This window comes from Tachypleus tridentatus, chromosome 1 (assembly GCF_004210375.1).
Source record: "Tachypleus tridentatus isolate NWPU-2018 chromosome 1, ASM421037v1, whole genome shotgun sequence".
In the NCBI taxonomy this organism is placed as follows: Eukaryota; Metazoa; Arthropoda; class Merostomata; order Xiphosura; family Limulidae; genus Tachypleus; species Tachypleus tridentatus.
In genome coordinates, this window is record NC_134825.1 from 5,731,326 (window position 1) to 5,745,291 (window position 13,966).

General features: G+C 33.0%; 1 protein-coding gene across 1 annotated transcript in view; it reads left to right on the forward strand.

Annotated features, from left to right (window-relative positions):
* Positions 1–11,677, forward strand: part of LOC143236082 (sodium-dependent dopamine transporter-like) — a 66,442-nt gene extending 54,765 nt beyond the window's left edge. Inside the window, exons 9-14 of the mRNA XM_076474377.1 lie at positions 250–487; positions 1,246–1,374; positions 1,829–1,928; positions 3,467–3,576; positions 6,114–6,284; positions 6,954–11,677. Of these exons, the coding sequence (XP_076330492.1) occupies positions 250–487; positions 1,246–1,374; positions 1,829–1,928; positions 3,467–3,576; positions 6,114–6,284; positions 6,954–7,121 (916 nt within the window). The 3' untranslated portion in view covers positions 7,122–11,677. The remainder of the gene's footprint in view (positions 1–249; positions 488–1,245; positions 1,375–1,828; positions 1,929–3,466; positions 3,577–6,113; positions 6,285–6,953) is intronic.
* The last annotated feature ends 2,289 nt before the right edge of the window (positions 11,678–13,966 follow it).

Consider the following 13,966-nt stretch of genomic DNA (forward strand, 5'->3'; position numbering starts at 1 on the left):
GTAAAATATACACTGGAACGTTGTGTAGACTATTGTTATAATAATAAACAATAGGTTATTGACCAACTCAACAAATCAGTTTCAAAACAAATTAACGCAATTATTAAATCAAAACGAGAGAAACATGACGTAATATGTGTTACATGTGTTCCCAGGCTTTTGTTGTTCACATTTCTTATGTAACTCTTTAACGTGTCCATTTGTGTGTCCTAACTAACTGATTATATCTAATAAACTTATGTGTTTCAGAGATGCTCTCATCGTGTCCATCAGTAACATAATGACCAGTATATTTGCGGGATTTGTTATATTCTCCGTAATTGGCTACCTAGCTCACGAACTGAACGTGCACGTGGAGCACGTGGTAGATCAGGGAGCTGGTTTAGCATTCATCGTGTATCCCGAAGTCGTCGCCAGATTACCAATTTCTCCTTTATGGGCGTTCCTCTTTTTTATCATGCTCTTAACTTTAGGGCTGGACAGTCAGGTGAGCAGAATGTGTATTTAAATAAGCACAATCTCAGCACATTTCACAAGAAAATGTGTATATAAACAACCACCATCTTTGTACATTCTGCAATCTTATAGCAGAATTATATTAATTATGTTTTGGATGCACACGATGAATAAGTGACAATATTTTAAAATGCTGAGATTCTATAAATAAAATAATTCTGACAACTGACTTACATCTTCAGTACTTATAACACAAAACTTAGGTTATAGAATAGATTAAAGAAAACAATAAACAATGTAACGAATAAAACTTAATAAGTTTTGATTCTTTCTCAGCTTTAAAACTCTGGAAATATTTTGTTCAGAATATTTTGTTAATATATAAATAAGAAAATTTTATTCATGTTGTTTGATGAAGGCTTGTCCAATTAACAAGTGATGTATTTGTTTCAATTTCAGTTTGCATTGCTGGAGTGTGTTACAACAGGTATTCTGTAACAAGTGATGTATTTGTTTCATTTTCAGTTTGCATTGCTGGAGTGTGTTACAACAGGTATTCTGTAACAAGTGATGTATTTGTTTTATTTTCAGTTTGCATTGCTGGAGTGTGTAACAACAAGTATTCTGTAACAAGTGATGTATTTGTTTTATTTTCAGTTTGCATTGCTGGAGTGTGTAACAACAAGTATTCTGTAACAAGTGATGTATTTGTTTTATTTTCAGTTTGCATTGCTGGAGTGTGTTACAACAGGTATTCTGTAACAAGTGATGTATTTGTTTTATTTTCAGTTTGCATTGCTGGAGTGTGTTACAACAGGTATTCTGGACTGCTTTCCTGTTCTTAGAGGGAAGAAAACAATAGTGGTTCTGATAGTTTCAACATTTGGCTTCTGTGGAGGAATTATATTTACAACAAGAGTGTGTATTGTATTTGAAATGTTATTGGTATTCTCAGCGAACAAGGTACTAAAGGTTTCAAATGTTATTGGTGTTCTCAGTGAACAAGGTACTGAAGGTTTCAAATGTTATTGTTTTTTTTAATGAACAAGGTACTAAAGGTTTCAAATGTTATTGTTTTTTTAATGATCAAGATACTAAACGTTTCAAATGTTATTGTTTTTTAATGATCAAGGTACTAAAGGTTTCAAATATTATTGGTGTTTTTAATGATCAAGGTACTAAAGGTTTCAAATATTATTGTTTTTTAATGATCAAGGTACTAAAGGTTTCAAATATTATTGGTGTTTTTAATGATCAAGGTGCTAAAGGTTTCAAATGTTATTATCTCTTACTCTACAACATTTACCTTATTTTAGTTGTTTTATATAGTTTAAAAATTACAAAACTGTGACTTTTTCTGCACGTGTTTCAGAGTGGTATGTACTGGCTGGAACTATTTGACAAGTATGCTGCGAATTTCTCTGTTCTACTCATCGCTATATTTGAATGTCTTCTGATATCCTGGAATTACGGTAAGGCATTTTGACAAGTGATATCTCACTATGAGATATCACAGTCATGTTATGTTAATCTGAGATTATAGTAAAGTATACAATGAACATATTAACCATGTCATGCTTCACTACTTCGATATCATTCAACCCTTCTATAGGGAGAAAAAAAGCCTTTATCAGAAAGTAACGTCAAGTGACTCTTAGTTTACGTTTCAGCTTGATTATTTCTACTTTGGATGAGCTTCGATCGAAAACCTTTATCAGAATCTGAGAAACTTTAAACCTGTCTAATATAAGATTGGAGCTTTGCCCACATTATAAACCTGTCTGAGATAAAACTAAAACATTGGTCACATTATAAACCTGTCAGATAAAAGTGAAACATTGACCACAATTTAAACCTCTCTGAGATAACATTGGAACACTGACCTCATTGGGCCTAGCATGGTCAGGTAGTTAAGGCGCTCGACTCGTAATCCGAGGGTCCCATTTTTGAATCCTCGTCACACAAAACATGCTCGCCCTTTCAGCCGTGAGGGCGTTATAAGAGGCGGTTAATCCCACTATTCGTTGGCAAAAGAGTAGCCCAAGAGTTGGCGGTGAGTGGTGATGACTAGCTGCCCACCCTCTAGGTTTACACTGCTAAATTAGGGACAGCTAGTGCAGATAGCTCTCCTGTAGTTTTGCACTAAATTCAAAACAAACAAGCAGCAAACTGACCACATTTTGGGAAACTTCTGCTTGAGAAATCAAACATACACTTTTATTGTTTAGACTTGTATACATTGTTTGTGATTTTGATATTATTTATATTTGCAAAGCAAGACTCATACTTAGGCTAATATTTTAATATCCTTTAAACGTTTTACCTGAGATTTAAACCCGTGTCTTTACTCCAAATGTTCAAAACTCTTAAAATATGCACTTTTGGCTGAAGGACTACAAGGAACCCGTTTTTCACTCTAGAACGTCCCATGGAATAAACTAAACTTTGAAATAAAAATAAGTGAATTTCAGCCTTCATCAATTAATTATTCATTATTCATTAGCCTACCAGCATGGTCATTCAAAGGTCTTTCTTTCATCCTAACAATTTGCTTTCTCTTAATGTATTTGAAGAAATATTTGCTATTAATTTTTACATTTTCAGCCAGCCTTCTTACGTATATCTATTTAATTTTTACATTTTAAGCCAGCCTTCTTACGTATATCTATTTAATTTTCTAACTTTCTGTTTTACCATATTTGTTCATCTTCTAAATCTCACAGCAAAACATTGAGCCTAACTAAACAATAATCATTTGCATCCGGTTGTTCCTCCGTTTCCACCCTATCGACTATTTTTATACTAGAAGTTAACAACAGCACACGTGATGACGAGAAACCTACTTGGAGTTAACCTAAAGATGGTCTAAGAAGGTCGAAACGTTGTTCTGTACATTATTTTAAACAAAGTTCTAATACCTATACCAGCCGTCTTGAGAATACATAACAGTCACCGTACACATACGATACTTATGATTTGACGTTTGTAAACTGTGTGCTTTTTACTTTAGGAACAGAACGATTTCTGGATGATATAGAGAAGATGATTGGACCACGTAGTAGAGCGTGGTCTTTCTTTTGGGGTACCATGTGGAAGTATTTCACACCTGCAGCTCTTCTTGTAAGTGAATGAGTTACACTTTGTAATAAGTTAGTATTTTCCAACTTCTCGTGGTTTATTTAACTCTAGTCAATAAGTACGTACAATGTTTTGTGCTTCTTGTTTGCTTTCCTGGAGAACCAGTTCCTTTAATTAGATAACTTGTGGAAAGCATTACCTTAAACATTGTTCAAACCTGGAATATTAAATATTGTTGCTCTTTTACATTCGTTTCAGCTAAATTCAATGTAACTTTTTACACTAGAACATTTCAAGAGTGTTTCTTCATTTACAACGCTTATTTATATTAAAACAACACGCATATTATGTTCTGTATGAATATTATTTCTCTCTGAGATGCTGCCATCTATGGGCAAAAGCTATAATTACATAGAGTTTTGTAGTTCTCGTATTGATCGGCCCTCGAGTGTTTTCTTCTATACATGTTACTAAGCACAAAGCTACGCAGTCAGATATTTGCGCTGAACTCACAAGTGTCAAAACCAGTTTTAGAGTTATAAGCCTTCAAAGTTAACGCTGAACCACTGGGCAGCCAGCGGTAAATCTGCAGGCTTACGACGCTAAAATCGGGTTTTGATACACATGGTGGACAAAGCACAGATAGCCCTTTGCGCTCAACAAAATCAAACCATTCATATTTATCGAAAGTAGGTAATAAGTAGAGAAGTTTCTAGTTAACAATGTAAGTGTACATTATCGTAAATTATAGTAACTGTGGCAGCCTGCTCGTAACCTTTGAACCTTTCTGAAGGTGATTAAAAGTGCTTTTAACATAAGCTTAAACCTTCACAGATACGAAATGCACTAACGAGAGCACCTTCTGAAAGCTGTATGCAACATATACCAAAAGGTCAATACGTATTTGATATACAAAAGCTAAAGTCACGACAATACCACAGGTTTGTAATTATTACTCTACCATTTACCAGTCATCAGTTAAATACGCTGTTGAATATAACACTTCTGTGTTGTGAACATGAGGGAAAAGTGGTGTTAATGTAGAGTTAATCAAAATGTCGTGATTTATACATTGTATTATTCTAAGAACAATACAGTTTAAATTAAAGTGTAATGATTTATATATTGCCACGTCAAAAGACAACACAGTCCGAATCAAAACGTCATGAATTGCAGGGCTGGGCAAAAGCAAGTGGCCCCATTTAAATTGTTTTAAATTTATTATATCTGCTATTAAATAACAGAAGTATATATAAATCTATATGTTTTTAGAACGTACTGGACAAGATCTGTTCAAATATGATCTCAAATACTAATTTTAACACTGGCTTTTGTAAATACCAGAATTTTCATGATTTTAATTACATTTTCTCATAACAAGTGTTGTGAACCTGCTGTAACTTTCATGATTTTAGTTACATTTTCTCATAACAAGTGTTGTGGACCTGCTGTAATTTTCATGATTTTAATTACATTTTCTCATAACAAGTGTTGTGAACCTGCTGTAATTTTCATGATTTTAGTTACATTTTCTCATAACAAGTGTTGTGAACCTGCTGTAGTTTCTTAGATATTATTATTATAATCAACCTACAAAATGATCAAATAAGTTTCACTGTGATAGTGGACTCGTTAAAAGATATCTCAGAAATAAGAGACTTGATGTTACGGAATAACCAGGTCAACCATCTAAATCAATTAGAATGAAAATTTATGGGCTGAGTAAAACCGATTAATGAAAGATCACAAACCAAACACGGAAGATGAATTTTTTTGAAATACTCAAAGACGGATGGCAGTCAGTCACTCAGGAATGTCTGTGTAAACTCACTGAAATCATGTCACGTTCATGTCAAGCAGTACTGAAATCCAAGGGTGTAGTGACTAAATATCAACTTATGAGATTGCTTTGTGTTATTTTGAGTTTTATTTCCACGTTAGATTATTGTAGAGAAACTTATTTGATCATTTTGTAGGTTGATTAAATTAAGAAAATCTAAGAACCTACAGCAGGCTCACAACACCTGTTATGAAAATATGTAACTAAAATCATGAAAATTACAGCAGGTGCACAACACTTGTTATGAAAAAATGTAACTAAAAATCATGAAAATTACAGCAGGTTCATAACACTTGTTATGAGAAAATGTAACTAAAATCGTGAAACGTTCTGGTATTTACAAAAGCCAGTGTTAAAATTAAAATCTGATATCATATTTAAACAGATCTCGTCGAGTGTGTTCTAAAAAACATAGTTTTACATTTTTTTCTTTTATCTAATGAAAATTATGACAAATTAACATCATTTTTAAGGGAAGCCCACTTTTTTGTCCATCACCTGTGTTTATTGCGACATGAAAGTACAACCCTAAAGTAGCATAATTTACATATTACTACATGAAAATGCAACCCAATTTAAATTAAAATAACATAGCTTATACATTGCTTTATGCGAACCAACATAGTTAAGTTTTATGAAATCATGTTTAAGAATACTATACTCCCTTTGACCCCATATGGCCGAAACTGACGTAATTACCTATAACTCCTGTATCTGATAAAACTATTCATTATTTCAGTTCATCTTATTTTTCAACTGGATTGAGTATGAGCCGTTGAAGTCAGGTGACTACGTGTTTCCAGGATGGGCCAATGCTATCGGCTGGATCATCGCCTTCCAATCACTTGTTGTTATTATTGGTGTTCTAATCTGGAAACTAATAAGTCTTTCTAAGGGTACAGTGAAAGAGGTGAGCCAGTATTCTGTACTTAAGCTGTAGCCTCGGTCTGATAATTAAGTTATTAATTACATAAAGCAGAGTATGGAATTATTCTGTCTAATAAAGAGAAAATATTAAATTTTGTTTACACTTACTATAAATCTGAACGTTTTTTTCAGACATAAATTGGGCGTTGTAAAAAGTGCTTAGTAATTAACGAACTCTTAGTATAACAAACCATAATTCTAAAAACACAATAAACTTATTTATAACAGACTGGCATGATTTATAAATACAGCAGAAGAAATACAAACATTTCTATTAGGCATTAAGCCTAAATATTGTAGATAAATAATGGTACACAGAATATACTGGAACAGTAACACTTTATGCTAGAAAATAGTCACCTAACTCTGATGACACAACAAACATATAATGTAGTAGTGATTAGAATGTCTTGTTCTGAAGATGACATACAGTGTAGTGAAGATTAAATTGTAAGACAACTACTTAAAAGTCTTTTGTTGTTGTTAACCACGAACACTAGTTCTTAGCGCAAATAAATATGGTAAATGTATAATACAACAATAACTTACTTACATAGCTTGTTAATTACAGCGTATTTTGCGAGTAAAATTTCACCTGAATGTAATTTTTTGTCGTGTTGACGTGGCTAATGTATACACCATTTTTTTCCAGCGCTTCATGTTTCTTCTGTCCCCTCGGGATGATTGGGGTCCTGTTATCGCCACGAAGCTCACATCCGATGGCGTAGAAGAAAATGGAGTCAACGGAAGAGTCGTTAGGGGGAGCTCTGTAGACAATTCTCACTTTAATGTTACATACACGTTTGAATCGTCTATCTGAGACAAGTGGAATGGTTGAGAAATAAAACATACTTGTCTAGTAGTAGTTAAAAGTAACTGTCGAAAAGCGACTTGAAACTGGATGTTTTAAAATATTCGATTTTAAACTCTACAGTTTCTACTGCTGTGTGGATACAACATCTTTTAAAGTCATTAAAATGAAACAGACTAGGAGTAAGTTAACAGACAATGATTAATAAACACGTGGTTATTGGTGTATATTTTACTATTGTTCACTTTGATCAGTGTAATGTGTTTCACACGATCTATTGCCATGTTGGTGATATAGGCCTAGATAGTTACTTTATGAATGTTTCCTAGGAAACGTGATGTGTACAACTATATATGTATATTGATCAGAAGCGATGATTTTTGAATTTAAGAATTCAAACACGTCCTACTAATTAGTATAACTGAATGTCCGCATTCTCAAAAGTTGAAAGTGGTATTGAAAGTAGCTACGCTTTAAGGTCACTTTTACCAATGGTAATTTGATTTTTTTTTCTAATTCGTTCGTGTCATTTTAAACTGTAGTAGGTAATTCAGAAGGATTTTTAGACACTCACGGTGAAAACAATATTTTATTGTACTCAACCTGTTTGTTTGTTACCACGTGTTTAAATCAATACCAATCTATACCTTTCTGTAGTTTATTCTTACTGGATGTTTGGTTCTTATGATACATTTCACAGAGCTTTAGGTAAGCAAGTTTCCAGATAAGCGGAATTTAGTAATTGTGAACTAACTCTCCCAATTTACCAATACACGTTTCTTGTTGTTGTTTTTATTTTATCCTAATACTTTTCCAATACGTTAGCCAATCTCATTTCGATATTTGGCGATTTATCATTTAAGCTTTCTGATTAGCGTATTTATATTGATTTAAAGATATAAAATAATTTAATGTGATTATTAAGAGGGGAAAGAATATCTTGTTTAATATTTGATTAGGGTTAACGTAGTCGTCCAGCTCAATCATGGATTTCTAATGTTTTTTAAGAGTATCATTCTTGCACGTACTGCTACCATAAAAAGAAAAGGATTTCTATTTACCCGGTAGACACCTTATCGAACAATCTGTCTGACTCGCATATACTCGAGAAAGACTTTCATTAAACACTTGTAAATCAGTATAGATTAAAAAATGGTGACAACCGACAAGTCACGAAATTCCACAAGTTCGTTTGGAATTGGTGAAGGCATCGTGATTGGTGGAACGTTTTGTTTGATACGCGGAATACGTGGTGTTAATAAAGCACTGTTTTAGTCGAACAAGTTGAATGATTATAGAAATGTTCACTGGCATGTTGAGAATGCAGTATTAAGTATAAGGACTGCTTTTAGAAAACAGAGTAAACAAGTAACAATTTCTGTGAGGCTTAATATAAAAATAAAATCCATATTTGCCGGGAATTTTTCTCATCTGTAACACACTAATTCTACATATAACAGGACGCATTTTTTATTTATAACGCTAGAATATAAAGTATTCTTAAGTGAGATGTTTCTCCTCAAATTTGTTCAGGCTGTGGTGCACGTAATTTTGTAAGTTTATATAGAATTTCATCTACAATGGGGTGGTAAGGTGAAGTTTCATTGAAAGTATCTTTATGTTCTTGAAGTGTTCTAATTTTAGAAAAGATTTTGAGTATCTGATTAAAAACAAGCTATCTGTTCAGACGTGAGTCATCTGTAAATATTTGTAAATAGGATAGTGCGATGAAGTCACAAATGTGCATTAGTAAAGTGTTATTTAGAAGTGTTTATTTAAACTACCGTTCTGGTTGTAATGTAGTTGTATTATGTTCTTGTTTCATGTCATTTTTAGAGCTAATGAATTTGTCACTTTTTCAGTATGTTTAAATGTTCTTTTCTTCCCAACGTTTTGTCCAAACTGACGCACCATATTTAAATAAAAATGGCCGATCGATAACAAACAAACGCTTATGAAAATCTCATTAGGAAGGTTGAAAAAAGTTCCTGTAACTGAATGAAGCGTCCGTAAGAATTTATTAAAATGGATAAAAGTAGTTATGTTCTATGTTCTATACTTGGAAGTTTTACTTTTTTTTTTAATTTCTTTTCCTATAAGTTTGTCTATAGGATATTTTAACAAAGAGACCTCAATGGATACGTAACGACCTTTGTTCATGATGTGTCCCAATTCGTTTAGTTAAAGCAATGTTTATATTATAGAAAAATATGGCACTAAGATATAACCAGCGACAGAAGTCAGTAAAAATAAGTACTTTTACTTCTGTTAACAAATGAAATGTTTCCATACGAACATGCTACAAACAGACCGCTTTGAGTGCTAAATAAATAGTCTTTATCCTTGTTAAGTATGCATCGCTGTCTGTTTCTTCAATTTCACGCAAAGCTCCACGAGGGTTATCTGCACTAGTCTTCCCTAATTTAGCAATGTAAGATTTAGATAGAAGGCAAATGATTATCACCACCCCCCGTCAACTCTTGGGTTACTCTTTTACCAATGAATAATGGGATTGAGCATCACATTATAATGTCCCCACGGGTGAAAGGGTGAGCATGTTTGATGTAACGGTGATTCGAACCTGAGACTTTCAAATTGCGAGTCGAGTGTCTTTAACCACTTGGTCATGCCATACCCACCCTAGTTGGTGTAATATAACTTAAGCTAATTCATTTTGATATGAGAAGAAACGAGAATAGAGAAAAAGTCAAATATTTTGACCTAATTTAGTCCTAAAATCTATTACTGTACTTAATGCTCAAAAATCATGTACAATTTGTTTTTATTAACCAAAATCTTTGTTTTAGTTTTACTAAGATACAGTTCCTAATGCCAGAGGTTAGTTCCAACATGCATACATGTTACAGAGAATGCTCGATTTACAGTATCGTAAAATCTAGCTATAAGGATGCATATCGCATTACATGTATACATAAGACATGAAATATATATAAAACTATACATACAAAAGAAAATTATTTTTGTTTTTATTTTCATTAGGGCCCGGCACAGCCAAGTGGTTAAGGCGTTCAACTCGTAATCTGAAGGTCGCGGGTTCGAATCTCTTTCGCGTCAAACATGCTCGCCCTTTCAGCTGTGGGGGCATTATAATGTCACGGTCAATCCTCCTATTCGTTGATAAAATAGTGACTCAAGAGTTGGCGGAGGGCAGTGATGACTAGCTGCTTTCCCTCTAGTCTTACACTGATGTAGGTTTGCACGAAAACAAAACAGCCTTTTCCTTAAAAGTTTCTGGTATTTAAAATCACAAATTTACATTTACAAATAATCTCTAATATAATCTAGTAAAGAACCCAATAAATAATTATTGTTCATGTGACAACAGAACAAACATAATGAAACTTTACTGTTGTTTGTTTCAAAAATCTGATGGTATTTCAAAAAGTGTGAACGCTACGCTCTTTAGAAATAGATAAAATAATATTTATTTCAAAGAGTGTGAAATTTACGTTCTTTAAAACATACATGACATTTGTTTTTAGAAAGTGAAACGCTCTTTAAAAAACATAAAACATAATATTTATTTCAAAAAAGTCTGAAATTCAGTTTCTGTGAAATGACAACACACATTAGTTGTGCAGACTAACTCGTCTCACGAAAACAGTTTGATAGATATTAATATAAACTAATTGTTAACTTTCATCAGGGTTTATTATAGTAATGTAAATTAATTAATATTAATATAGTTTTGTTTAGAGTCGTGTAATATTTGTTAATTATATCCTTCTAATTTTTAACTTATTATTCATTGTAGCACTATTTGAACTTGGTGGTGTTATACAGTTACTTTAGTTCGTCAGTTGCATGTGTGTGTATGTATATATATATACAGGAATAAACAAATAAACACATAATGTTGTCATAGCGAAAACTGTCACCAATCAAAAACCCAGGGAGTGAAATCTTCATCTAAATAATACAGAAGGAAAAAGAAATGTCAGAGAACCTATAAGTTTTAATTATATTCAGTTATACACTAGCGACGGAGAGAATATAGAATATATTTAGATCGAAATGAAGTAAATAGAAGCATATTTATATCGCTGCTAGGAGTAACGAGAAAGAGAAATTGGAACTTTTGTTAATAATAAAATCTGCTGGTACATTAGTTAATTTGCTGGTACGGTACATTAGTTAATCTGCTGGTACATTAGTTCTATCTATTATAACAAATGTACTTGGGAAAAACATCTGTGAAACTACACAACGTTTCCACATGTTGAATTTATATAATAACAAACTACGAGAAGTTTCGCAGACAATGAACTAATTAGGATGTTATATAGGTAAAAACGACTGGTATGGATAGAGAAAGAACTATATAGAGGAGCGAACAACGTTTCGACCTTCTTCGGTCATTGTCAGGTTCACGGATAATTAGAATAATATGTAAACAGTAAACTGATATATAGCTTTTTTATGTTATTAATAGGTTTATATGTCAGTCTATCTAATAACTTTGATGTTTTGTGAAATTCGTCTTTATAGCTAGGATCAAATATATGTATCGATAAAAAAGTAAAATAAAGAATCATTATAAATTATGTTTTCTCTTGGTTTTCATGGATATTCATAATTTAAATCACAAAACACACAAGAAGTTTTATTCTCTTAAGACTTTGTTGGATTAATTCTTTATATTGTCTGATAATAGAATATGAAATAGGGTATAAAACATTGTGTTAGAATAACCAGATCTTGAAATATTCACTGTAAGCTCAGTATATTTATGATATCATTTAAGTGAGAACTGGGTGATATAAAAATCCTTATACATATTACAGATTATAACATAGTTCCTTTGCACAAATTGTGCCAGTTTCGGGAAATTAGAAAATACCCTTACAGTAAATGGTGCCAGTTATAGAAGAAGATGAAATACCCTTACAGTAAATGGTTCCAGTTATAGAAGAAGATGAAATACCCTTACAGTAAATGGTTCCAGTTATAGAAGAAGATGAAATACCCTTACAGTAAATGGTGTCGGTTTTAGAAAATGTGAAATACACGTACAGTAAATGGTGCTAATTTCAGAACAAAGAAAATTCCTTTGCACAAAACAATGCCAGATGTTAGGCTCAACACAATTCCATTGCACCAAAGAGTATTATTTGAAAGGCTTAATGCACTTAAACAAAATAGATGCGGTTGTAGGATACAAAATGCATCAACATATAGTAATGTAAGATTTTTTGTACCATTTGCAATACATGAAAGAATTTTCTTGTATAAAATATTACTGGTTATCGGAACATAAAACACCAGCTAATATTATTCGCAGGATATAAAAATATTTTGTACAGAAACAAATGTCAGTTACAAAATGAAACAAATCTTATTGTACAGAATATTAACCAGGAATGACAAAACCCTTGCAACGAATAGTGTCATTATCAGGTCATTGCAGAATTCTGTTGAAAAACATAGTAATAATTGCAGAATAAACTATTTCTTGAATAAATTATGTCATTTAAAAGAAAACCAATATTATCTTAAACGAAGTGTTGCTTCTTACAGAACATAACCTTGTATTAGGTTGTCTAGATATAAATGTCGTTTTTGAACTGCGCAGTTTGGTAAAGTATAAACCAGTGTTGTAAAACATGCTGTAATCAAAGTAAGCATCATTTGCTTCAACACACTTTTACCAACATGTAACGATGCTGCTTATATCCCTGCTGTAGCAATCAGAATTTCTATGGTCAATGAACTCCCTGAAAGTTTCTTATACAGCTGTCTGGTTTTGAAAGTGTTTATTGTTTAAAACGTTGTCAAAGTGCTTGAAATAATAAAAATCTGTAGGGAAAAGGTCTGGGGAATAAGGTGGATGAGGCAGAATCTCAATTCCCAATTCGTTCAATTTTTGGAGCGTCATCCTTGACAGGTCTGATAATGCCGATTTTGTCGATCTTCGGTCAGCTCATGCGGAACCCATTTATCCAACTTTTTCGTCTTTCCGTTCGAACTCAAGTGGTTGGCAATAATTGATTTGCTTGTGCCGAACATTTCTGCAAGCTCACGTACTGTTGTGTGAGGGCCTGTCTCAACTGCTTCCCTTAATGTGTTTCATCTAAAGATGGTTTCCTCCCACGACCTTCGTGGTCGTAGAAAAAATTAGACGAAAGTCCATGCTGCCTTGGGGATGTGAAATTTACTCTGAGTAAAGTTGAAACGGCAGACAATTAAAACATCTTGTAAGCGAGAAACATTGAATTAAACAAACCAATGATAAGTTACTCAATATTCGGCTCCTAAATGTCATCGTGAGAATTCCGACATTTGTTGCTGGACAACCAGTTGCAAAATATTACACAATTTATTGACGGCAAATAGTACCAATTGTAGGACATTTTAAAATTCCTTTCCACTAAATAGTTCCAGATGCAGGATAGAGAAAAACGATATTCCAAGATAGTGTCATTACAAAAAATAGCGCCAACTGGAACATTTAAGAACATTATCTTGCGTAAGATCGCACTGTTTGGAGGTTATTTTAAAATTCCTTTTCAGTAACTAATACAAAATGCAGAACACAATATCTTTGTAAACATAATGGTAGTTTGATTAATTAATAATCTTTCCTTGCACCAAAGAGAACAAACGATAGAAGAATAAGAATCCTCTTATACAAAATAGTGTCAATGGTATGACGAAACAAAATCACCTTGTACCAGATGAAGACAGTTACAGAAGATGACAGTTACTCTTGTTTTGTGCACCAAATAGGCCGGATCTAACTTCCTTTTCGTTAGGCCCAACATTGCCAGGTCGTTAGGTCGCCAGGCTCGTATTCCGAGGGTCGCGGGTTCAAATCCCCCTTACCCCAAACATGC